The sequence below is a fragment of the Chinchilla lanigera genome, unplaced genomic scaffold (assembly GCF_000276665.1).
Source record: "Chinchilla lanigera isolate Chin_1 unplaced genomic scaffold, ChiLan1.0 scaffold00005, whole genome shotgun sequence".
In the NCBI taxonomy this organism is placed as follows: domain Eukaryota; kingdom Metazoa; phylum Chordata; class Mammalia; order Rodentia; family Chinchillidae; genus Chinchilla; species Chinchilla lanigera.
Window position 1 is genome coordinate 4456473 of NW_004955406.1, and position 26014 is coordinate 4482486.

General features: G+C 37.2%; 1 protein-coding gene across 5 annotated transcripts in view; it reads right to left on the bottom strand.

The window, feature by feature from the left end:
- Positions 1–26014, bottom strand: part of Rps6kc1 (ribosomal protein S6 kinase, 52kDa, polypeptide 1) — a 159996-nt gene that overhangs the window by 73542 nt on the left and 60440 nt on the right. For all 5 annotated transcript variants that reach the window (XM_005374727.2, XM_005374726.2, XM_005374724.2 and 2 more), the window contains exon 6: positions 25199–25558. In XM_005374727.2, the coding sequence (XP_005374784.1) occupies positions 25199–25558 (360 nt within the window). The remainder of the gene's footprint in view (positions 1–25198; positions 25559–26014) is intronic.

A 26014-nucleotide genomic window follows, 5' to 3' on the forward strand; every position in this document is an offset into this window, starting at 1 on the left:
TAACATTCCACGTGATTCATGACTCATTTAGCAAAGCACTTAGCAGATAATGTTACTGTTATCATCACTCTATGCATCTTCTCAGTGAAGCTAACCAAACAGCAAGCACCATATGGTGGCAAGTGCCCAGCTCGACATTCCGGAAACTGGTTGAGTATCTGAATTCTGGTTCCGCCTCTCACTAGTCACGTGATCATCTCAACTTTCTGGGCCTCATCCTCATTCCTTGAAGTGGAAATACACACTTCTAACAAACACGGCAATTAAAAGAGACAACATATATAAGAGGTTCTACAGCAGAACCAGGCACAAAGGAAGCACTAAATTGTAAAGTTTTTAAACCTTGGGTTTCTCTCAGAACTAAATCCTACAAAGTGATGTTTCCTGGAATGCTAAATTAAGGGGAACTTAAAGATAGTTAACCAGATATTTCTTTTCTCAAAAGACCACGAGTGAAAAACCTCTTCATACTTATTTCCACCTGAACAGCATCTTCTCCCACTGCTCCATGGAAACACCTCTTTCTCCTCCCCTTCAGACCCTCCTTCCCAAAGAAAAGCTACAGCTGCAGATCTCAGTCCCCTGTCACTAAGGTCTAATCAGCCAGGGTGAGCTTCCTTGGCTGTACTGTGACTCTGGGCCAGTCACAAAACCCCGCTCTGCTACCACAGCTGGAGAAAGGCAGAATCCATGCAAAACGAACTGAACCTTCTCTGTGGAAGTGGGAACGGCCAGCAGTCAGTTTCTGCCTATGCAAAGAGGCCCATCCAAGAGAAGACCTGACGCAGAGAGGCACAGCTATAGTAGACCCCACCAAAAAAAGCAGATGTGGGAGACTGAAAACACAGAAACCGTAGCTTTCCTAGGGTTCCTGATTTCAGGTCAGTCTGTATTCTTGCCCTTGATTACCTAAAGTAGTTCAACTTTAGATTTTTTGACACAAACCAAACAATCCTGACCAAATACAGACCTCAAAGAAAACTGCAACAAAGCTGAGGTTGTGACTTTGCTAAATAACTTTGCTAATTTTAAATTTTTTTTTATTTTAAAGAGAGTTAAAAAATAATAAAAAAATTAATTCTCCCATATTTCTATCTGTGGTGCCTTTTTCAACATAACAAACACAGAATTTCACAAAACAAAATGATAGGAATTCAACAATGTTTGTTATATTGCATACTGTTGTCTTCAAATTAGTTGTTCAGATTGCCAGACAGAAGCATGCAAAATTGGTCAAAAAATTTAAGCATTAACTATTCGTTTCAATAAACCAATAGAAATCAGCAGTACAATTATCTTAGCTATCCTGTGTATACTATATATATATATTCCCCCTTCTTTCTTTCTTTTCTCTTTTCCTTCATCCCAGTTGTTCTTTCCTTTTGAGCAGTTTCTTTCCCTTTCACAATATCTATTGTAACTTTCAGATTTTATTTACTCTTTCAGGTTCTTACACTAGGGAGACAGTAGGGTATCTACACATGCAGGTCTGATTTATTTCACTTGTAAGTATGGTCTCTAGCTGCAACCAATTATCTATAAAAGCCTTGAGTTTATTTTTCTTCATAGCTGAGTAACACTCCAATGTATAAAAATACCACATCTTTTTTATCCATTCCTCCGTTGATGGGTATTTGGGTTGTTTCCAAGACTTAGCTATTACAAATTGTGCTGCTATAAACATGGGTGCTCATATATCGCTGTGGTATGATGTTTCTAGTTCTTCTGGAAAAATACCCAGAAAGGAAATAGCTGGGTTGAATGAGACCTCTAATCCTAGTTTATTGAGGAATCTCCACACTGATTTCCACAGTGATTGTACCAGTCTACACTCCTATCAACAGTGGAGTAGAGTTCCTTCCCCCCACCCCCGACAACCCCTTCAGCATTTGTTATTGGTTGATTTCTTGATGATAGCCATTATTTCTGGGGTGAGATGGAATCTCAGTGTTATTTTAATTTGCATTTCTTGAATGACCAATGATGTTGAACAGTCTTTCATATATTTATTTGCCATTTATAATTCTTCTTCTGAGAAGTGTGTATTCATCTCAGATGTTCATTATTTGACTGGGTCTTTGAGTTCTGGGGGCCTGATTTTTTTAATTTTTTATATGTTGTAAATAGAAGTCTTTTGTCTGAGGTACAGTTGGCTAAAATTTTTTCCAAATTTGTGGATTTTCTTTTTACTCTGTTGGTAATTTCTTTTGATGTGCAAAAACTTATCAATAACATGAGATCCCAGTTGCTGATTCTTTGAAGTATGTCCCATGTGGTTTGGTTTTCATTCATGAACTCTCTACCTACCCCTATGTCTTCAAGATTTCCACCTACTTTCTCTTCTAGTAGATTTGGTGTTTCTGTTTTAATATTTAGATCTTTGATCCATTTTGACTTTAGTTTAGTGCATGGTGAAAGACTTGAGTCTTCAACATGTGGAGAGCCAGTTTTTCCAGCACCATTTATTAAAGAGGTTATCTTTCTTCCAGTGAACATGTTTGGCCCCTTTGTCAAACATAAGGTGGTTCAGTGTGTTTGTGGTTGTTGCTGCATCTTATAATCTATCCACTGATCCTCAGGCCTGTTTTTTGCAGTACCATGCTGATTTTATCACAGTAGCTTTGTAGTATAATTTCAAGTCAGGGATTGTGATGCCTCCTGCCTTGCCTTTGTTGCCCAGGATTGCTTTTGCTAGTTTGTGTCACTTCTGTTTCCAGATTAACTTTAGGAATGTGTTCTCTAGATCTGTAAGGTATACTAATGCTGTTTTAATCAGGATTACACTGAATCTGTATAATAGTTTTGGGAGTACGGCCATTTTCACAATGTTGGTTCTTCCTATCCATGTGCAAGGAATATCTTTCCATTTTCTGAAATCTTCTTCGATCTCTTTTTTCAGAGTACTTCCTTTGTTAGATTGATTGCTAAGTATTTCCTTTTTTGGATGCTACTGTGAAGGGAGTCGTTTCCCTAATTTCTCTCTCAGTGTGTTTGTTTTTGTGTACAGGAATGCTATTGATTTTTGAGTGTTGTTTTGTATCCAGCTACACTGCTGAATTTGGTTATTAAATCTACAAGTCTTTGGTGGAGTTTTTGGGGGTCTTCTATGTAGAGAATCATGCCATCTGCAAATAATGATAATTTCCCTTCTTCCTTTCATATCCTTATTCCTTTTATTTCTCTCTCTTGTCTAATTGCTCTGGTTAATGTTTCCAGCACTGTATTGAATAGGAGTGGTAACAGTGGACATCCTTGTCTTGTTCCTAATTTTAATTTTCCTAACTTTTATGTTATGGTTCCATCTCTTCTCTCCTCCCATGAGTAATCCATATATACAACTGGTCTGGCTAGGGAAGAGGGGTCTCTATTGCTTTTTTGTTGTGGAACCTTCTAGATTTATTAATTCTCCAACTCCTCAAACTCCAATTAAAATGTGTGTCTGCTTCTCATTCTGTCCTATTTTCCTTATTTTCTAAACCCAAGGTTTGGGGCAGATTGTCTACCCAGTTGGAAGATAGGTACAAAGAATCTGTGAAAATCACCTAACTAGCTACAGTTGGAAGATAAAACGTGCCACACTGGTAACAGCCATTCACTGCCCCTACATACTAGTGGTCCTTCCCTTCTGTATTTGCTCTTCTGGGCTCTGTTATTCCTATTATTAGCTCCTCCGATTTCAGGCTACACCTTTCAACCCCCAATTTAAACCACTATTTAAGGGGCTGGGGATTTAGCTCAGCGGCAAAAGCGCCTGCCTGGCAAGCGCAAGGTCGTGAGTTCGGTTCCTGGTACCGGAGAAAAATCAAAAAATAAAATAAAATAAAATAAAATAAACCACTATTTAAAATTGTTGGTTCAGAAACTGCGGCACTTTGGTGTCTTTTTTTTCTTTTTAATTCAGAGTGTTTAAGCTACTTAAGTAAAGCTTTAAAATCTGCTTTATTCAAAAATAAATAAGTAAATAAACTTGCCTCACAAAATAATTTCAGGTTCAAAAATGCAGAGTTATGGAACACCTAGCTACAGTTAAATATGGCTGTACAATATTTTGTAATCAAATTACTGGTTTTTAAACTTTTGGCTTTCCTGCCACTTTCTAGGCAGTCTCCATAGTAACAAACCAACAAGAACTGGAAGCCAGCAGCAGAAATGGACTCCTGCTGATGATGGTGAGTCCACTTCCATGGAAACTACAATCACATCACGGAAATACCGTAGGCTTTGGAAATGCCTTCATATATACACACATATATAAATAGATACATATATAGACAGTGCTCTCTCTCCCTCTCCTCCCCCTCTACAATTTCTTCTTTGTCAGCCCCTGAAGCGGTGCTCAAAACCACTGCTGACAAACAGCAACCAAGAAGAAAAACCACCTCTCACAGACATCTGCTGCTAGATGCTTCCTGAGATTTGTAGGTAGGTACCAGAGTAGAAAGATGAATCCACAGATTTGAAAAAGAGTTGCAATTCATCAAATTATTGACAGATGTCACCTTAAACAGATTTTAATTAATTTTAAAATGTTTAATTCCTTCTGTTCTCCTTGATTTCTTATTCTTTGTTCATGACTTAAAAACATGTACAGGCATCATGGCACACACCTATAATCCTATAATCCCAACTTCTCAGAAGAACTGTAAAGTGGAATCTATCTTTAGCAAAACTCTGCCTCAAAATAAAAAATAAAATGGGCTGGGACTGTAGCTCAGTGGTACAGTGCTTTCCTCACATGCAGGAGGAGCTCCTGGGTTCAATCCCCGGGACCACAAAAAGAAAAGTGAGCTTGCCTATGTACATATGCACGCACATACCCATACAACACATACACACACATACACACACACACACACACACACACACAAGTCCATAATGACTAGTACTTAACAAAACTAAGTATCTAAAATTCAACCATCAACCCCATATCTCACTATTATTTCTTCAGAATATGGCCAGATAGACATTTAAATGCTTTACAAAATGCAGGCACAGTTTACATTCCATCTAAAGATAAATCAGTACTTTCAATGAATTTCCTACACTTCAGATAGTATAAGAATTTCCACTAGGTTGGGTATTCAAAAGAGAAAAACTGCTCCCATTATTCAATATCTCTGTCAGAAAGTTCTGATGTGCCACAAAAGATGTCTTAAGTGGACTGTAACCTTACTTCACCTTCTGAAAGTCTGATCAGAAAGGAGGACATAGGCTGGCTGGAGAGTGGCTCTATAAAACCATCAGGTATACCTGAATAAATGTGAGACCGAATTACAAAGTGGTCACTGAAATGTCAGTCATTAAGGGAACTTTTACAGAAGACACAGTCTTCATATAATAAGAACATGGAAATTCTAACTTACCCAAACAGCCATCACCATTTGGCACTCCTTCATTATATCACATTACATTTACAAGAAACTGTTTTCCCTCTTTTATAATTAAGAAAAGTAAAATTCAGGCATGTGAGATGTCTTTCTCAGTTACACCATAAATACATGGGCCTGATTCTAAACTTGGTCTCCCATCATGCTTCGGGGTACTTGCCATTAAACTAAACCAGCATCTAATAAAAATAAAAGTCACTGGATCAGAATTTGATTATTATCCTATTTGGGTAAAACAAGAAAAATTCAGAGCACAAGAAAGTAGAAGTGAGTATAATGACAACGATGAAGAGAAAATAAACAGAAGTTGAGATGGGTGCCCATCAGACAACATAGGAGAATCTAAGTGGAGAGACACCTGAGGTGACAGGTACACGTGTGTGCATGCATGTACACATGCACACGAACAACACACACACACAGGAAAATTAGAGCTAGAGAGAGATATGCTTCATATTATGTAAAAAAGTAGTATGTAAGAAATGCAGAGGAACACAGTCTCAAAGTGTCATGACTGGACGAAAAAGAAAATCTACATTTTAATGTAATTCTATAAAAAAGTCATAGCAGGACCAATGAGGGAAAGACAGGCCTTTCTGGAAAAAAAACTGATCTCTCCCATTTCTTTGTTACCCAAGGATTTATTTTAAAAACAAAGATCTTTTCTCATTTACCTATAAAAGAACAAGGGAATTTTTACTTATGGAACTAATAAAAATTGGTTTCAGAACCCAGAACAAAAAGCAGTTCCTCCAGTTCTGGTCTTCTACCCTGAGTCACTAAAAAGAACACAGCAAACACCCTTATTATTTGTTGTTTTTTTTTTTTTTTTAAAAAAAGCAATGCTGGACAAAGAACTGGCCAATTCATTCAGACTTCTTGAAATGCAGTATGTCTATGTCCATCCTTCATGGGAAATTTTAAGTGACTTTTAAGGTTGTTTTGACTATATTTTCACCACATGCACAGAACTTCATCCACACATCCAATTTACTAGTTGAATTTTCTATTTCTCTCCTCCACAAGTATTTTCCAGTAGGAGCAGTGCTGCGGTGCTTGGTTCAACAATGCTTGGTTTCTTACAGATTTATCACTTTAGAAAGAACATCCAACTCAATCTGGACTTGCTGGAATGAAGTTTTGTTTATTGTTGCTTTTTCTTTTTCTTTTCTTTCTTTTTTATTTTTTTTAAACTTTACTCTCATAAAAGAATACTCCTGTTTGAGATGGCCTTGGGTAGTTACAGTTTTTTTTTAAGTGCTGATTTAGTATATTTAATGGTACTTTGTTCTTTTCAGGTATAGCCTACCATCTCTGCCTTATGCTAAGTGTTCTAACAACAAAAGGCAACCTTGAGGAGAACAATGACTCCTGGTTCTATAGGTCTACCACACGCTGAAACCATGGGCTTTTCTGTGTGTAACATTAACCGGTCAGTTAGGAAATCTGCTTTCTATTTGCATTCAGCCAAGCCCCTATTAATGTTTTTTTCAAAACCAATTGTTGTATGACTGCTAGGTGTTCAAAAAGTCACCAAAGAAGAGTAAAAGCGAGAGCCATAGTAATATTCATGCCCAGGCACGGCCTCAGTTGATTGCTTGCAATGTTATTCAGCAGTTTCTCTACTTTCGGTAATACTGAATGAAAATTCACACCATTAGATCATGGGGTTAAACGCCTACAGAGAGCCTCCTTTCGATTCCACAATTTCTTTCTGCTCTGTAACCTATTTTTTTTGTTTTGCAATTTTAAAAGAAAGTACTCAAAAGACTATCATTTACTCCTTTCGAAACAACATCACCACGCCAGTCTCTTACTGATAATAAACTCCTGTCCAAAGAATAATAGTAACTACAATCTGCTAAGTTTCCCTTCTGATCTAAAGTCAACTGGATTCTAAAAGATTAAGATAAAAAGATCAGGAGAGGATGAGAAGGAGATGTAAATTAAGATGTATTCTGTACAAACGTTATCAGGAATATTTTTGTTTTCCTTTTTTTTCCAACTTTTACTTGGCCCAAACCCATCCTGCAGAGCCTATTTTTTCTTCATCCCGTTAATAAATGTAAAACTTTGCCACCATTTACTCTCGTTCCCACCAATTCTTTGTTCAGGAGACACACACACACACACACACACACACACACACACACACACTACTGCCTCTAAAAAGAAACTCTAGCACCCAAAACCTGGTAACACATGTACCAACTTCCCATGATCAATGTAATCATTACGTACTATGAACATGTACCAATAAAAATAAACTTAAATAAATAAATTTCTGCCCTAAGCAGGGGAAAAAGAGCTAATAGGAGCTAAAAAGTTAATAGAAGATAATGAAATTAAAAAGCATAAAGAATCAAAACTAAGGAGCTAAAATTCTGCCTTACAAAATGAACTAAAAATAAGGGAAAATTTGGAAATGAAAGTCTACACAAATTGAGAGATTTTGTCTGTCATACTGGTAAATATGGAAACTTCTCCCCCTCCAAAAAGACTCGTCTTTCACTGTCCACATGAGTCATCTGAAGAATGTGGCATCTTAAGAGAAGCACCAAAGACATGAAAGAAGCCAGAATTCAACAACTGTTTTATTGATGTCATTATGCTGATTGATATATTTTTTTCCTCTGAGATGATATAAATCGATCAACAAAACTACTGTCAGGTTCGAGAACCTAGTTTCTAGGTTCCTTTAATGCATCTCTTACCTTAAAAATTAAATGTATTTAGTGTACCCTGGACTCCATTCTGTCTTTCTTCAGCCTATTTTAATATGAAGATAGACATCTCCACATTTAAAGAGTTTAAAGCATGTGTCAAGTAACACTGCTAGGACATATTACATTTGAAGCCAATTTTAGGAAAACAGGAATTTCCTCCCTAGTAATTAACTTTCTTTACTCAATGAAAAAGTTCTCCACATCATTTATTCCTGCCTTTCCTGTCCCTCCAGAAGGGATGCTCAACAGTTACTGAGTTGTCTAGAATGTTCCAGGCACACTGTCATCTCAGTGCTGTCACAGACCGTTACATGTGGCAGACTCTTCAATAGCATTTTGTTAAACAAATCAGTAGAAAGTAAATTAATTACCTCGCCCCATGATTACAAGGTCTGATTAACATCACAGTACTCCTACCCCACCCCCATCATAAGAACATGAGATCCAAGATGCCTATGGATGCCGGAAACCTTGAATATAGTACAGAGTCCCACATACAAGTATGCAATACCATGACCATCAATGGGATAACCAAGACAGCTACTAATGTTGACTAACAGTACAAAATGAATATGCTAGACAAAGGGATGATTCATGTCCCAGGTGGGATGGGTGAGACAGAACAAAGCACACCAGATTTCATCATGCTACCAGAATGATGTGCAATTTAAAACTTCTGAATGGTTCATTTCTAGAATTTTCTACTTAATATTTTCAGACCAGACTTGACCACAGATGACTGAAACCACTGAAAGTGAGACCAAAGAAAAGGGGAGAGAACTGTCCGTTCATGCCTACAGATGATTCAATGACCTCTTTCTGTGACTTAGAACTTTTTCTAACAATAGTTACATACAATGCATGGCAGAGAAGATTTGTAAACTTGTCTTAGTCATCTATGTAGCCGAAATGCATACAAAAGGAACACAGTCCAAAACTGTCGTGATTGGGCTAAAAGATAATCTACATTTTGATGTAGCTTTATGAAAAACTGTTACCAAGGAGGGGAAGATATTCTAAGCAACTATAAATCACTGCACAAACAGAATGAAGTCTACAAACTATCTTTTCGTCGTTTGACAGTCACAATTTTGAAAGAGATGTTTCTTAACAGTTTGTAAAAGTACAATATCTCCACAGAGTGACTTGGAATTTTTCAAATAACATTCACTTCTGAGACTAAGAATGGCAATCCAGTAAACTTCTGGAAAAAAGCAGATTTACATTTTCAGTACTTCAGAAGGGAAAATAAGGTGAACTACTATGCAATTTGTATATGACACAGTTTAATTATGAAGCTATAACAAGCTGTAAATTACAACGATATAACAAGCTATGAGTTATATATTACTGTGTAACTCAGGCAATTACAAAATAATGTTTAAGTCTTTCTCAAAGTGCCTAATAACCTGTTAGCACTAACATAAACCACTTAGGAATTTTTTTTTAAATTTCATTTAGTTTACGTTGCTTGTAGACATCTATATTTCTGATCAGAATCCAGGAATTTTCAGTAATCACAAAGCTATAATCAGTCTCTCAACTTAGTGTTTTTAAGCTGTGCTGCTAAAAATATAAAAATATGCTGATACTGATGACAGAGATTGTCTAATAAAACCCTTCGAGAATCCTCATCTCTCTCCGCTTTTGCTGCAGAGCAGCTGTGCCTCACAGATTCACATGAATAAAAATATTTAGCCGAGAAACCACCCACTTAGTTTATTTTCCATATGACTTTCCTGTAATTATTTTGTAAACTGTTCGCACAACAATACATAAAAACATCTGCAAAAGCAGGTAATTAATGTGTCAAGCCAAACTAATGCATTTTTATGGTGTCCATGCTTCGTCAACTGTAATTATAACTCTTTTTTAAGCAAATGATGATGTGTTTGTTGCAATGTGCAAGTGGTTATTTTAGACGCCCTGTTTACTGTTCATATAATCTGAATATAAAACTCCAGAGCTACTTTACCCCACATCAATGCTTTACCTAGCTTTTTGCTAAAGCAGGAAAGTGGTTCTCTTTCCCAAGCTATAATTTGCAGTAAACATTTTTGTCATTAAAACATGAAACTCTCAACAAAAAAAGTTGACACCAAAATAGCCAACAACTCAAGAAGTATATGCCAACCAACTCTTCACCCAAACTTTCTTTCTCCAGTTGTAACCCTGGGGGAAACATGGCACGGTAAGCCATGTTATCGCAAGCCTCAGAGAATCACCAGGAACTTAAAGGTCCGCAGTGAGTTGCAGCGATAGTGTCCATTCCATCTAGATCTGCATGGTACAAATATCTGTAGCGTGGCCAGTGAAGAGCACCTTCCCAAAACATACTGTCTCCTAGTTAATCTACACTGTTTGAATCCCGACCACAGGAGAGATCCAGCATCACACTCGTTAATTACTACTGCTATTATTATAAGTTGCCTACTATTTTATGCCAATAATCATCTTCTGATGGCCACTCCTGGTGGCTCAAGGCATGTGATTTCTCAGGTTGTATTTCCAGAGCTAACAAAAGCTTAGGTCAAGAAAGAAGCAGAGCCCTATACTATTTTTCTAAGGCTCCTTTTCAATTTAAAATAAATATATAGGGGCTGGGATTTAGCTCAGTGGCACAGTGCCTGCCTGGCAACCGCGAGGTCATGAGTTCGATTCCTGGTACCAGAAAATAATAATAATAATAATTAATAAAATAAATATATAAATATAAAAGATAGTTTAAAAAAATCTGTGTACAGACTGTATACAGAAAAACCTAGGTAATAAAGACCTTCCAGAGAATAAAATTTTCCAGTTTATTTCCTTTTTTTCAGTGTATATACGTTTGCAATATGTAATGATCACATTCCACAAGGGACATACACATATATAACACATCTCAATTCTTCTTCCATCCCCTTTCCCTCCCCTCCCTCCACCTCTTGGTCTCCGTCCCATCTGCAGAAGATCTATTTTCCCTGTATTTATTTTTACACTCAAATGTTTATAGTTGTTGAAAAATCAAACATTATAGGCTCCAGCTTACTGAACTCTTTCTTCTGATATAAATCTTTCTCAACTGAGCTACTCTGTTCTTAGTAAACTACATTAAAAGTAGTTTAATAACATTTCCCCCTGAGTATTAGCTACTATGATATGCTGCACATATCTATCTTCAGTTTCTTCCAACAAACATCATGAAAATATAAAACCAAACGGCAGTTTCCCAGCTCCAACCCTGGACTTCACGTCAAACGATTTAGGGGAACTTAAAGATGGCATCTAACCAAATGAGGGGAGAGCTCTAGTTTCAAGGGTGCTGGAGGAACAGGGGACCAAGATGAGGAACGAGAACAGAAAGGGCTTATTAAAGTAACAGCTCAAGCTGGGTGTGGCGGCAGTGGCCGATAATCCCCGCTGCTCAGGAGGATAAGGAGGGAGGATGGAGACTTTGAGGCCAACTGGGCAACTCAGTGAGACCCTGTCCTAAAACAAAATCTAAAATGGGCTGGAGATGTACAACAGTGGTAGAGCACTTGTGTGTAAGATCCTCAATTAAATCCTCAGTATTATCAAAAAAAATCAAAATCAAGGTCAGATTTTCAAAAGATCTCAAATTATAGGCTCTACTTCTTACACAGCTACAAATATAAGTGTAATAATGCCTATCAATGCTAGTTCAAGAGTCTGAATTCCACACATTGTCAAATTTTATTAATAAATATATCAGTGTCTATATAGAGAACCAGTATAAACCACATAGGAAGATTTTAAACCTATTTTGACATTTTTGGACATTACCTATTGACTACGGGTCCTTTCTTACACTATCTTTAGTATTCAGCTTATTTACCACCTCCTCAAAGAAGTGTTCCTTCTAGGCCTTCTCTCCCGGACCAGGTACCCATTTACATGTACTACAGCCTCGTGCTCTGGTGCAAAAATGCTTAAAGAGACTTCCCTATGTAGTACGCACTATGGAGAAGACACCATGAGAAATAAGCAAAGGCCTCGCCTCCAAGGACACTATAAGTAAACAAAATAAATGCATTCAATAATGGCACAAATACTCATTTCCTTGTAAATGTAAAAACTTGAAGAGAGAGCAAAGGTCAGGCAGGCTATTCTGGTCTGAGGAGAAGTGAAGAGAGGCTCCAGAAGAAACGCCATGGGAACTGAGATGCGATGAGCACGGAGGCCACGGGCTGGAGAAGCGCAGTGAAGCACAGCTCACACGCCAGTGCCACCAGGAAAAAGGCCAAGGTCCTTCCACGAGGGACAGCAGGCCTGTGGCTACAGAAGCGCAGGGAGGAAGGCAGAAGCTAAGTCAGGCATCGCCCCCCCAGGCCACAGTAACTACAGACTTTCTTCTGAAGCCAATGGGGTTTTTCTGCAAGGGATGACAGGTTAGAGTATATCTCAAAACATCAGTGAGGCTTTTGGAAGAGAAACAAAACGCGTAAATGTAAGAATAGAAGTAGTAAAACCAATCACGAAGTTGTTATGAAAGACAGAACGTATGGGACTTTCAGAAGTCAAAATGTCTCCCAGATAAAAGCAAACAAAATTGGCGAAAACACAAACCGGAAGTTGACTTTAAAAATTGAGAAATATGCAATAAACAAAACAAGGCACTGCCTATCTGCTGTGCTCACACCTCTCCTAACCCAGCACAGGGGGATGCAGATGCTGCTGAAGGAGAGGGCTCATCTGAAAGCTTCAGGGGTGCGGGAGGCAACAGCAATCAATGGCAAACAGAACACTGTGTTCCACTAAGCTCCTACACGTGCTCCTGCAGGCTTTAAAATTTGCATGTGCGTGTGTGTGTGTTGTGTGTGTACACACACAACACACACACACACAGAAGAGACCATCAGGAGCCCCAGTCATCTACTGCTCCCTGGTGAATGGGAGGCCTTTCATAAACAGAGAATAAAAGCCAGAGAAGATTTGTAAGCTGCCTGATCCTTGAACACACACAGGTAGCTCAGGAGCTCATGCTGCTTAAGCACAGCCTCTGAACAATCACTGGCTGACCAGGAAACAGATACTTGGGAAAGGGAAGGAGGCAGAATCTAGAGTTGCTATATTACCTAAAATGTTGCATTTAGAACAAAAACAAAATGAAGCATGCAAAAAACAGAAAAATGTGGCCCACTCACAGAAAAACAGTCAATAAAACTATCTCTGAGCAAACACAGATATAAATCTCAAAGCAAATACTACAAATATGTTTAAACAGGTTTTTTAAAAAGTCATGGTGAAAGAATTACAGTACAATGAGTACAGACGAACAATACACAGAAATTATTTATTCAAAAAAAGGGCCAAACGGAATTCTGCAATTAAAAATTACACTATCACACATTGAGCTGCCAAAAAAAAAAAAAGAATCAACAAACTTGAAGACAGGTGAGTAGACAGTATCTGGTCCAGACAATAGTAAACAATAGAAGAACGCGAAATACAAAAGCAGCGGAGGCTCAAACATCTGGGAAACCGCCAAGTACACCAACACAGTCGGAATTCAGTCTCACAAATAGAGGAGAGTGAAAAATAAACAAATACTTAAAGAAATAATGGATGAAAATTTACCAAATGTGATGAATACTGATCTACACATGTAAGAGGACACAACAAACACCAAGATGGACAACTCAGAGAGATCTACCCACAGAACATCCAAACTGTCAAAAGCAAAAACAAAGACAAAATCTTAAAAGGAACCAAAAGAAATACTTTACCCATTGCAAACTAAGAAGCCTCAGTAAGATTAACTGAGTATCAGAAAATGGAAAATCAAGAACCCATTGGAGTAATATATTTAAAATGCAAAGGGGGTGGGGGTAAAACAAAAGTCCAATATCCAGCAAAACTATCTTTCAACAATAAAAACAAAAAAGGCATTCCCAGACAAGAATTTGTTGTTAGCAGACCCATCAATCAAAAGATACTTTGAGAAGGAGAAAAAAAGAGAAGCCAGGCATGGTACACACACCTGTAATTCCAGCACTGAGGAGGCTGAGACGAAAGGATCATGAGTTCAAGACCAACTTGGGTACAAAGCAAGACCCTGTCTGAGAAAGTCAGAAAAAGGAGGGGAGATTTAAGTGTAAATATACAATAATTTCCCTTAATTCTTATGCAAATTTTTTAAAACTAAGTGTGTTTAAACGGTAATTACAGAGCTACATTGTAAAGGTTATATAAAGATGTAACCTACATGACAATAACAGCAAAAGGGAGACCGAATGGAAAGGAGCCACACTAGAACATCACTGAAATTAGGATAATACTGCTGTGAAGTTAAACTTTTTAAGTTAAAAGCTTATTATTACTGTATACTCAAACTGGTATAATATAAAAAAGGGAACCAAACAACACACTGGAACATATCTACTTACCACAAGAAAATAAAAGGTAAGAGATGAGATACACAGAAAATAATAAGATGGCAGAAATAATTCTAACCATATTAAAACATATATTAAATGTTGATTGAATACTCAAATCAAAAGCAAAGACTATTTCTAAGACTGGATTATAAAACAACAACAACCACAAGCTCCAACTGTACCTTGTCTATACAAGACACACTATGATTCAAAGAAATAAGCAGACTGAAAGTAAAGAAATAGAAAAAGATATACCAGAAAGTAATTATAAACTAGGTAGAGTAACTATACTAATATGCAGCAAAATATATTTTTATGAAAAAATGTTACTCAAGGCAAAAACAATCATAACATGAAAGGGTTAATGAAGAAGATAAAACAATCATCAACACGCATGGACCTAATAACAGAGCCCCAAAATAAATGAAGAAAAAATACAGAAATAAAAAAATACACAAGTCAACAATATCAACCAGAGATGTCTCAATAATTGCTAGAACAGGGGCTGGGGATTTAGCTCAGCGGCAAAAGCGCCTGCCTGGCAAGCGCAAGGTCGTGAGTTCGGTTCCCGGTACCGGAGAAAAACCAAAAAAAAAAAAAAAAATTGCTAGAACAAAGAGAAAACTGGCAATAGTGTTAAAGAATTGCACACTATTATCAAGCAACCTGAGCTGACATGTACAGAACGCTCTACCTAATAACAGGCAACATGTACCAGCCACAAAACAAGTCCTATTAAGTATAAATGAATCAAAACCACACAAATTATTTTCAACAACCATAACAAACCTAAAATCAACAACAAAAGAAATTTTGGAAAAATCCAAAAATCTTTGAAAATTAAAGAACACATTAATAGATGGATCAAAGAACAAACTACAAAGAAAAATAGAAATTATTTCAAGCTGAATGAAAATGAAAGCAACATATCAAAATATATGAGATGCAAAAGCAGTGTTCAGAGGAACACTAATTGTAGCTTTAAGCACCAACATTGAAAAGGTGATCTCAAAATAACCTAAGTTTCTGCCTCTCAAGATGAAGTCTAAACAATAAAGAACTATACAAAAAGAAAATAGGAAGGAAAAGAAACCAATGAAATAAAAAAAGTGAAAAAATATACAGAAGAGAAATGAAATAAAAACCCAGTTCCTTAAAAATATAACAAAAGCAACAAGCCATTAGCTAGACTGACCAAGGGAAATAGAGAAGACAGCACAATGTAATGAGCATGTTCAAATCGCAGTTAACAATTTTTATTTGGCCTTCATTTTTGAAAGGTTTTTTTTTTACTAGGTATAGAATTCTCAAAAGGCAGACTTTTTTTCCATCCTCTGCATTAATCATTCTTCTTCCAGAAATTATTTTTATGTAATTTTATCTGTACTTATTTGTAGTACATGGAGTTTACATTCATCCTGGAATGATTCCACTTATTTGCAAGGTTTCCAACAAGAAACCTGACGTTGTTCTTCCCTTGTTCTCGAATGAACATGAAAAAAACAATGATGCCATAAATCCCTACATCATGAAGCCCTTAGATTAGTTTTTGAATGTATCAAACACCCTACTTCAAAGCCCTGTAATAAAATGATCAAAAAGGCAGAGTGATGTGTCTACAAAGAAATCCTCAACAAATTTCAAAAAACTAAAATAATGCAGACTAAATTCTTTAAACACCATGGAATTAAGCCTGGAAATCAGTAACGAAAAGCTAATGAGAAAAACGACTGCCAAAAAATTAAACAAAACATTTACGAAATCTTCTAAGTAATTCACAGGTGCAGTAGGCAGGATAATGAATGGATCCTTAAAGATGTCAATGGCCTATGCCTACAGTCTGTGAAATATGTTGCTTTACTCAGTTAAAGAAATTTCACAAATGTGATTAAGATTAAGATCTTGAGGCTAGGCAGTTATCCTGGATCGCTCATAGGGGCACAAACAAATCACTTAAGTCCTGAAAATCAGACAACCTTTCCTGGAAGGAAAGAGTAAAGGTCAGCATGAGACGTGACTATGGAAGACCAGTGAGAAGGATGCAAGACTGCCAGCTCTGAAGATGGAGGTAGAGGACCTCCAGAAGCCAGAGGCCAGGAAGACCAAGGAAAGGCCTATAGAAGCTACAGAAAGGCCAGGAAACAGGTTCTCCATGAGAGTCTCCAAAAATGGTCCTGCTCACACCCTGACTTTAGCCCAGTGAGACTTGTGTCAAATTTCTAACCTCTAACCATAAAATTATAAATTTGTGTGCAAGTCTTTAAATTTATGGTATTTTTTATAGTAGCGATAGAAAACTAATAAAATGAGATGAAAAAAGAATCAAAATAGAAAGGAGAAAATATTTGAACTGGTAATCAATAAGCTGTATCAAAGCCTATAGAATGTAGTCAAAGAAACACTTAGTAGAAAGTTTACAAGCCTAAATGTATACAGACAAAAAGGCTAAAGCTCAATTAGGTAAGCTTCTAGCTCAAAAATAAAAAGTCCAGCCTTAAAAATGGAAATAAAGGAAAAGATCTTAAAACAGAAAACATACAATAGTCAAAAAAGTCCAGAGTTGATTCTTTGGGCCAGGGATATAGCTCAGCGGCACAGCACCTGCCTGGCAAGCACAGGTCCTGAGCTGGATTCCAGGTACCAAAAAAAAAGTTGATTCTTTTAAGATTAATAAAGCTGGAAAATCCCCCATATGATTAAAAATAAAAGAAAAATACAACAAATTGCCAGTATCCAGAAAGACCCTACAGATGTCTAATCATGCTACAATTAATAAATGTGACCATTTGTGTGAAACAAATTCCTTGAAGCGTACAATATAGCAACACTGACAAAAAGAGAAAGATATATATATATATATCTTTCTAATAGATATTCCATTTTAACAGTTGGTTTTTTAATAAAAAAAAATTGAACCAACAATTAAAATCCTTCCCATATAATTCTTCTCAAATTTGTCAAGTGTAATAATTGCTCTGTGACTATTTAGAAGAATAACCCTATTTTCTGGCCAATGTAAACTGTGAGATAAAGGTAATGATGTTCATAATTTACTTTTAAACACAGCAAATATACCTAAATTTTAAAAATACATATACAAAATTATGCATAAAGATTGGTAATCAAATCCACTGATGTATAAAGATAACAATATATGTCACAATTGAATAAAAAGTTTCTAAACATTCCAGAAATATCTATGTGGACTACTAGGCCTGGAGGATAATGGTCGCCACTCACATTGAAATCTCCCCACACAACTTCTCAAAACACACAAAAAAATCAAGACAGCAAATAAATCCGCATGTGACTCACATTTTCAGTGTTTCAGGAAGCAAAGAACCACGATGTTCAGATTACCTGTAAACTGGGAAAGAAAGCAAATGGCTCCCAGAGCCGTCATAGCACAACCCCCTGGATTAGGAGACCAGGAAGGAGAAGCTTACCTGATTCCTTAAAAAGTAAAATACAGAAGGGCACAGAAGAAACCAGAACACAGGGGGAAACCACTCCTAAGAAAAAGACCAACCCAATGCTAAAACTCTAAACAGACAGGGACTTGGTAGTTCACAGCACTGTCATAAAGAAAGGCTTAAAAGTGAGTGGAACTAAAAATCAGAAGCTCAGTAAAGCTTCCTTCCTGGAAAGAATCAGACACTGGACAAAGGGCTGGTGCCTCTGGAAGATGTGGCAGAGAAAGAGTGAAGGAATGGTCATGAGAGAAAGGCAAGGACCCTACAGAAACACAAGAGAAACAGGACACCTGCCCCTGTCCCTGTCACATCCCTACAAGATACTGCACAGAAGAAGGCCAAACCAACAGAAAGGACGCCATCAAGGGAGACACTCCCCAGCAAGAAAAGAATACAAAGACAATAAGCAGGCCTCACCACCCCACGCTGTTAAGCCACCAGGACAGCAACTTCCCTTGGCGAAGTAAGAACTGGAAATGCAGACAAGGAAGCATCTAAGGTGCTGATCAAATTCTACCTCTTGACCTGGGTATAGGTTCCACAGGAGTTTTCCAGGTGTGAAACTATATTCAGCCACACACTCGTGGTATCTCCTTTTCTGTACAAATAACTATACTTCAATTTGAAAGTTTTAAAAAAATAGACGTAACTCCTGATGTCTAGAAAATTATAGCCTGAGAAACATATAAGAGAAAACTTACAAAGAATCAAAGCAGCCTTTTGTTTTTTTAAAGATGGGGGAGAGGGCATAGTAAATGACATTGCTGAGTCAGGAAGGATAAGGGTGACACTCTGCTTGTTTTTGCCTACTCCTCGTTAAGGTCCACTCCTATCACATGCTACAGTAAAGCTGTTTGGTTCACATGGTTCATCGGGGACCTCGGTTCATCTGTCCACCCTCCCACAGATGACCAAATAACTATGACAACCAGGCTGGAAAACAGAGGCAGAAGCACATGACCCACGCTGTCTAGCACATGGCCCATCCTATCTCGAACATTCACTGCAGTGATAGGGAAAAATACGCTCTTCCTCTGGATTCTAAGATCAAGTCAGGGAAAAGACGTGGCAAGTACTGAGAGTGTACAGAGACGGGAAAATAGGAAGTCCAAGACCAGGTGACGTTTCCTGAACATCTGAATCCAGCTACATGTAACTGTGAACCACACTCATTTTTGTGAGCTAAAACATCCCTTTCTGTGTGGGCTTCTTTGAGTTGCTTAGGTTTTTGTTACCCGTAACTGAAAGAGTCTAGTCTAACACAAAACCTGAAAGAAGGACTGACCTGAGCACAGGGTAACTTAAAAGGCAAACCTTTTCATTTGTGATCATCGGGAACAGAGAGGCTACAGTGTTCTCTCTGAACCCACGAGATAGTTCCTTCTGAGTTCCCGCGTTAGTAATTGCTTTCTCCTCTTGGATCAACCAAAGAAAGGAAAAACCACAAAGCTGGTGGGGAAGGACGGATGGGAGAGCAAGTGGCATATTTAAATCACTTCAAATCTCTTTTGAAAGCTCAATTTCACTGCTTTAACATGCTTTCTACTAAACAGTTAAGATCCAAGAAATTCTCAACAAGGGCAATTTACTGAATGGCAGTAAAGAATACAGATTCTATTTTAAAACAGAGAAGACTATAGAATATTTTCATAATGGATACACTCTGGATTTTTAATAGTGCTTTCCTTTGGAAAGAGCTCATGTCCAGATCAAGATGGACAGGAACTTCAGACTTCAAAACGCCTTCTTTTCCACCAATATTATGATGACAAAATATAGATGAGATATCAATAGGCACAACTGGGTTCAAATTTAGGATATGAATCTCTGCAGCGAGTGCGACCCATCCTAGGAATACGAGAGCAGTCCACCATAAGAAAATCAATACAGTACACACCTTAATAGGGCAAAGGAAAAAGATGATCATTTCAGTTAATGCAGAAAAATACATTTGATAAAATCCAACACCTTTTCATGATGAAAACATCCATAACCTAAAAATACAAGGGAACATCCTCAATATGATAAAGGGCATCTACGAAAACCAGTAATCAACAGTCTATGTAACAGTAAAAGATTAAAAGCTTTGCTCTTATCATCAGGAATGAGACGAGGATGCCTACCTGTGAAATACTCTCTGCTATACTGAAGTTCTAGCCAGGGAACCAGGCAAGAAAAATAAATAAAAGGTATTCAAATTGAAAAGGTATTCATATGAATACCTTTATGAAAAATTATGAAATTATGAAAAATAAATAAAAGGTACTCAAATTGACATAAAACTACCTTTATGGATAACTCAATCCTATATATACAAATCCCGAAGACTCCACAGTAAAAACAACTAGAGCTAATAAGCAAATTCAACAAGATGGTGGGTAAAGATCAACACACAAAAACCAGTTGAATCTATACACACAACAGTAAGGAACAATCTGAAAAGAAAATATTTATTTAAATTCAACTTACAATAGCATTCAGAAGACTAGAATACCTAGAAATAAATTTAACCCAGGAGGAAAAAGACTCATTTACTGAAAACCCCAAAACATTGCTAAAAGAAATCAAAGAAGATGGATACAGATAGAAAGAAATCCTGTATTCCAACAGATTGAAAGACTTAACACTTGTACAGATTCAGTGCAATTCTGATCAAACTGCCAGCTGCCTTTTATTTTTTTTACAGAAATGGAAAAGCTTAAATTTAGATAAAATTGCAAAGGACCCTAAATTATTGTTGAAATAATATTGAAGAAGAAGAAAAAATTCTCAGAGGGGTTCATAAATTTTAAAAAGCTAGGAGTCAGTGCATTAGAAAGCAAGAAAGTCATATCACCATTATCCACTAAAAATATAGCTTAGAATTTGGCTAGCCTTGCACTCCACTGCATTTTGCACTAAACTAGGAGATACCTTAAAGTGAAGTAGAAAATACTTTCATAATACCTTCGAGGTAACAATACTGTAAATAACTCAAAAAAAATTTAAAGTTACACATTTTCATATCTGTAATTCAACAATAGGATATTATATGACTTGCTTCCCTTAACCAAACCAAGATATATATCTTTCTCATATATGTGTCTATTCCAAAGTAAACAAGGTTATCCTTTAGGTTTCAAAATATTCATGTAACTCTCAATCAAAGCAATAAATCAATGATCCCAGCTGCTTTCACAGCACTCAAGTATGTATGGCATACACAGAGACAAGTGATGTTGATACAGCCTAGATGTCCTACAGCCAACCCTTCAGAGAACGGCTGAACTCCTACTGGCTGTGTCCTTGAGCAAATCACTTCGTTTATATAAGTCATAGTTCCTTCCATCTGAAACCACCCTTCAATTTGGAGCCAATCTAAGTGACTCAAAAGAAACTAAAAAATACCTGTGGGTTTGTGGTCTCATCAAAACGAATGGTCAAAACTCAACTAGAGTCTGCTGATGCAGTACCTGGACACATAAGTTTTGAAAAATGATACTACAGGTCTGCTGCTTCTCCATTTTAAAAAGAGTGAATGGGTGAGAAGTCAGATGCCATAATGGAAGACAAGATTTGGCTTAGGAAAGTCCAAGATTAAAATCCTGGCTTTACTCTTACTGGCTTTGTCCTCAAGAAAACAACGTAATGTATGTAAGTCTTAGTTTCCTCCATCTGTAAAATGGGGATTGCAATATCCACCTTACAGATACAGCAAACCAATGATTTTGGCACCTGGGGCAAACTATACAAAACCAGCTCTCAAATCAATTCTGCAATTCATAATGTGGCACACAGATGGGTGTTACTAACAATGCTCACCATCTGCTAGCTTCCTGTTTTAAATAATTATTCTTGCTAAGTAGGTGCCAACTTTTAGAATCATTATATTAGATGTTTGCACCCTCTAAATTTTGATATCCTTAGACAAAGCCTAGTATGACTGGCCATAGCTGAGCTCTTAGGAGGTTATTCTGAAGATTCAAAATAACGTAAGTAAAAAATATTGTGCAGTGATAGGGATATGACGGATACTAAGTCGTTATTATTTAACCATTTCATAATACCTTTATGTAATCCATTTGCCATTCCAATAAGACTACCCTGAGATAAAGATTAATCCTATCAGCCACTTCCAATAATATATAAACAAGATAGGAATAAAAGTATAAGTACTATAATACTGTCTTCAAAGACTTAAGTTGATTTCTTCAACCTTGACCTTTGGATCTTCTCTCAAATCCACAAAGACCTGAGAATTTAGAAGAGGAGATGGCACCTTCATTACAAGAAGCATTTCTAGACTAAGGGAAGAAGTAAACTGTCAAGTTCAAAAGAGAATTCAGGGGCTGGGGACTTAGCTCAGCGGCAAAAGCACCTGCCTGGCAAGTGCAAGGTCGTGAGTTCGGTTCCCGGTACCGGAGAAAAACCAAAACAAAAAAACAAAAAAAAAACAAACAAACAAAAAAAAGAGAATTCAGAGTTAACCCTAGCAGGGCATGCCTTTCTGAGCAGGTGGGCACAGAGAACTGTTGCTATTGTGTTTTGCACTGAAGCTCAGCTGCACAAACACCGGCGAAGTCAGAAAAACATCGAGCCACCTTCATAGACCTACTAACAATCAGATAAGCTCCTTTATCAAGAATAGTTGAGCAATAAAATAACACAAGTTTCCAACCCATGACAATCTCTATATAAAGTGTTCCTACTTAGCTCCAAAAAATTATTTTCTCTAGATTATCAGACATCCAGAAATAATTATTTATTATAAAGTATGCAAATCGACCTGTCACAAGAACAACTGTCAAGAGAGTTAAATTAAAACCATTTATATGTATTATCGATTCTAATGATGTTTCACCAACAATTTTGTCACACTAGGATAAACTTTCCCCAAGGAAGCACCTTTGCTGACCCTACCTGTCAAATCAAGCTCACAAGCTAGCACCCGAAACTCTCCCACAAGTGAGAGGAACTGGCACGTGTCTGTCGGGCGGTGCCTGGGGTACTCTTACGCGGAATCCAGACTGGAAACACAACTCTGACTTCACATGTTACACACAGTCAAGTGCACAACCACCGGGACTGAAACGCTCTTTTATATGTTGTCAAAAAATTAAGTCTGAAGATAACGGATAAGTTTCCCAAAAACCAGGGAGAAAAAAGTTAGAATTTTATGACTGTGGTTCATATACTTTATCTGAATAAAACTGACCACACTATGAATAAGCAATGAAAGACTAAACATAATAAATCAGTTATTAACTTTCTGGATTCAACGGCACATTAACAACAAAACCCAGTCTAGAGCAGGAATGGGTATTGCAGTTCCAGAAGGACAGATGCGCATTAAATAGGAGAACGTGTTTAAATGATTAACACTCCTTAAGACAGAAGTCTAGTAGGTTTAGTATCAAGCTCCAGTGGAAAAATAATTCACCAAAAATAATCAGCTAAAGAACTAAATGAAGTATTTTTTGTTATTTGCTGATGTGCATCTATAGTTTTCATTGTGAAGCTACAATTTTTATTTTTTTGGTGCCCTCAAGTGGTCACATTATGAAGTGTTCCAAGATTAAATGCGACTAACTTTTAGACAGAAAGATAACCTAGCAACGTGTTTTGCATATGTCCATTAAACACCAGTGAAACTTTAGCATATAATTATCTGGAAAAGGGAAATCCGAGAAGATTTTTTGCAACTGCTCCTCTTTTTAAACTTCCAAACCAAGGTAAGAGTTAAGGCAAAGAATAAAAGTGAGTGGAAGTTTAAGACCAGAATGCTCCACTAGCAAACAAACACCTCAGCAGACTATGGAGCTATTTCAAAAGCAAAATTAGTGTGAAAACCAGGAGAACAAGTAACTTCACTATTAGATTCCCAATTAGACACCTTACAATTCATAGCTAAAATTACATACATAAAGTTTAATAGGAAATGAATATTGCAATCAATTATTTGAAACTGTGTTAACAGATTCCAAATGACTATATATCAGCAACTTCAGTAAGACAATAATTACAAATCAAAAAAAAAACAAGATTCCACAGAAAGCATTCAAAGCTTCTAATCCCCAGATCCACTGAAATACTTGTAGATAGCAATTGTGAAATCTCAATTTCCAGCTGAAGATGGCAAATTGAACACATTCATCTAGCTGCACCTCACCTGAAGCTCTACTAATATGGGAGCAAAGAATGTGTTGAAGGCAGAACCCCACAAAAGCAAAGACACTGAGAGAGAAGACAGCAGCAGGAAAATTTTAGAAGCTAGAATGTACACGGACAAGCAGTAGCTTAACAGGAAACTCAAGAAGCTGACTGACTTACACAGCACAGTAGGTAGCTATGAACACAGGAGAGAAAGCTAGAAAGAGGAGACTTGATCAATAGGCTGGTTAAGAAGCAGTTCACACACACTCCCTATTCCACAGCCTGGTACACATTCTTACACTACCACACTGCAAGACTTAAGTTTATGCTTAGGAAGAATAAAGTAGAAGGCTGCATACAGGCTGACAGCACAGTGAGAGGGAGTACCGCAGTAACACGTGTTAGTAAAACAGGAGACTGTGGTAATTTGAATGGCGATGACAAATCAAAGACCACAGAACAACAATGGAAAGGACGGTCTTTCTGGAAAGAAAAGCACTGGAAGAAAGTCACATCAGCCTCTGATTAATGTGTCCAAAAACGTCACATAGCTAACCACAGCATGCTTCATTCAAAAAAAAAAAAAACCAAAAGATGATACTTGAAAAAAATTCTACCTTTTGACAGTGAGTTGCATTTAGCCCTGGATGTTCCATATCATCTAAATTAATTAGGTGAGAATTTACTGCAACTAACGAAGAACACTGGTGGGCAAGCACAAGAACATTTTATACTCCTAGTTTAAAAAGCCCATTTCATTTTCTCTCGTTCAGCTGTGGAGAGCAAAAGCACTAGAGACCCTGTGTCAGCACTCCTGGTGAACAACACAGGCATGTCAGGAAAGACAGGGAGTTACTTACTTGTACAAGAGACTTGGAAACTTACTAATATTTTAAGAAGAATCCCACTCTGTAGATCACCTGATCAAAGTATTGAGTTCAACACCTCTGATAATAATGTCATTTAAGATTTAGTAATTTCTCATTTTCAGTCTTGTTTCAATACAGGATTATGAAGAAGATATAGTTCCATATTCATACTTTTTTGCAGATACCAACTTCAGAACACATCACAACACAGGAATAGAGGTAGCACTGTACCTTGAACACCTTCCAGGAGTAAGTCAACGCCCTTCCTATAAAAATCAGACGCAGCTTCGTAGTCGTCTTCCTCTTCCTTTTTCAAGGCCAGTTTTATTAATTCTCCCGCTTTCTCCAAATAATCTCTCTTGCCAAGTTTAGGTTTTAAACTGCCAGGAAAGAGGCTCCGACTTTCCCGTTCTTCTGTTTTGCTCTGTTCACTGTCAGAGGCAACAGCCCCTAGTGCTGAAGAATCCGAAGGAAGACTGAGACCAAAAGTTCTAACGGGAGAATTTCGATTGGAAGCCATTCCATCGTCTAACTCGGCAAGAGAATCCACATCAACAGTAAGAGATATCAGGTCACTGTCACTGGAGAAACCTAGAAATAGGACCACCATAGTAAACGTATTAAATTCAGCATCAGCCCCAAGGACAGAAATCACACTACTCATTTTTTCATACTGTCCGACTCAATTAGGAAGGCTATAATGTACTGATGGAAGTCAGTGTCCAGCTTTAAAGGAGGAATAAAGTTAATGTATTTAAGGTACAATAGACTATCATGAAATTACAACTAGAAGACAATTCTGTAATAATTAAATAATATTTAAATAATGCATCTCCAGAGGTGAGCCTTTAGTTAACCATCCATATCTGGAAAATGTATGTTATTGAGGTTTTTTTTAAGGATTAAATGTTTAGAAAGTTTTGTTTCAGCCTCTTTCACAGGATTTTGGAGAGAACTTTGGACTACACTGAACTCTTCAGTTTTCAGACAGAAAATGAAGAGTAGGTTTTAAAGAACCATTTAGCAGTGAAAATTACTTCTCCTGTT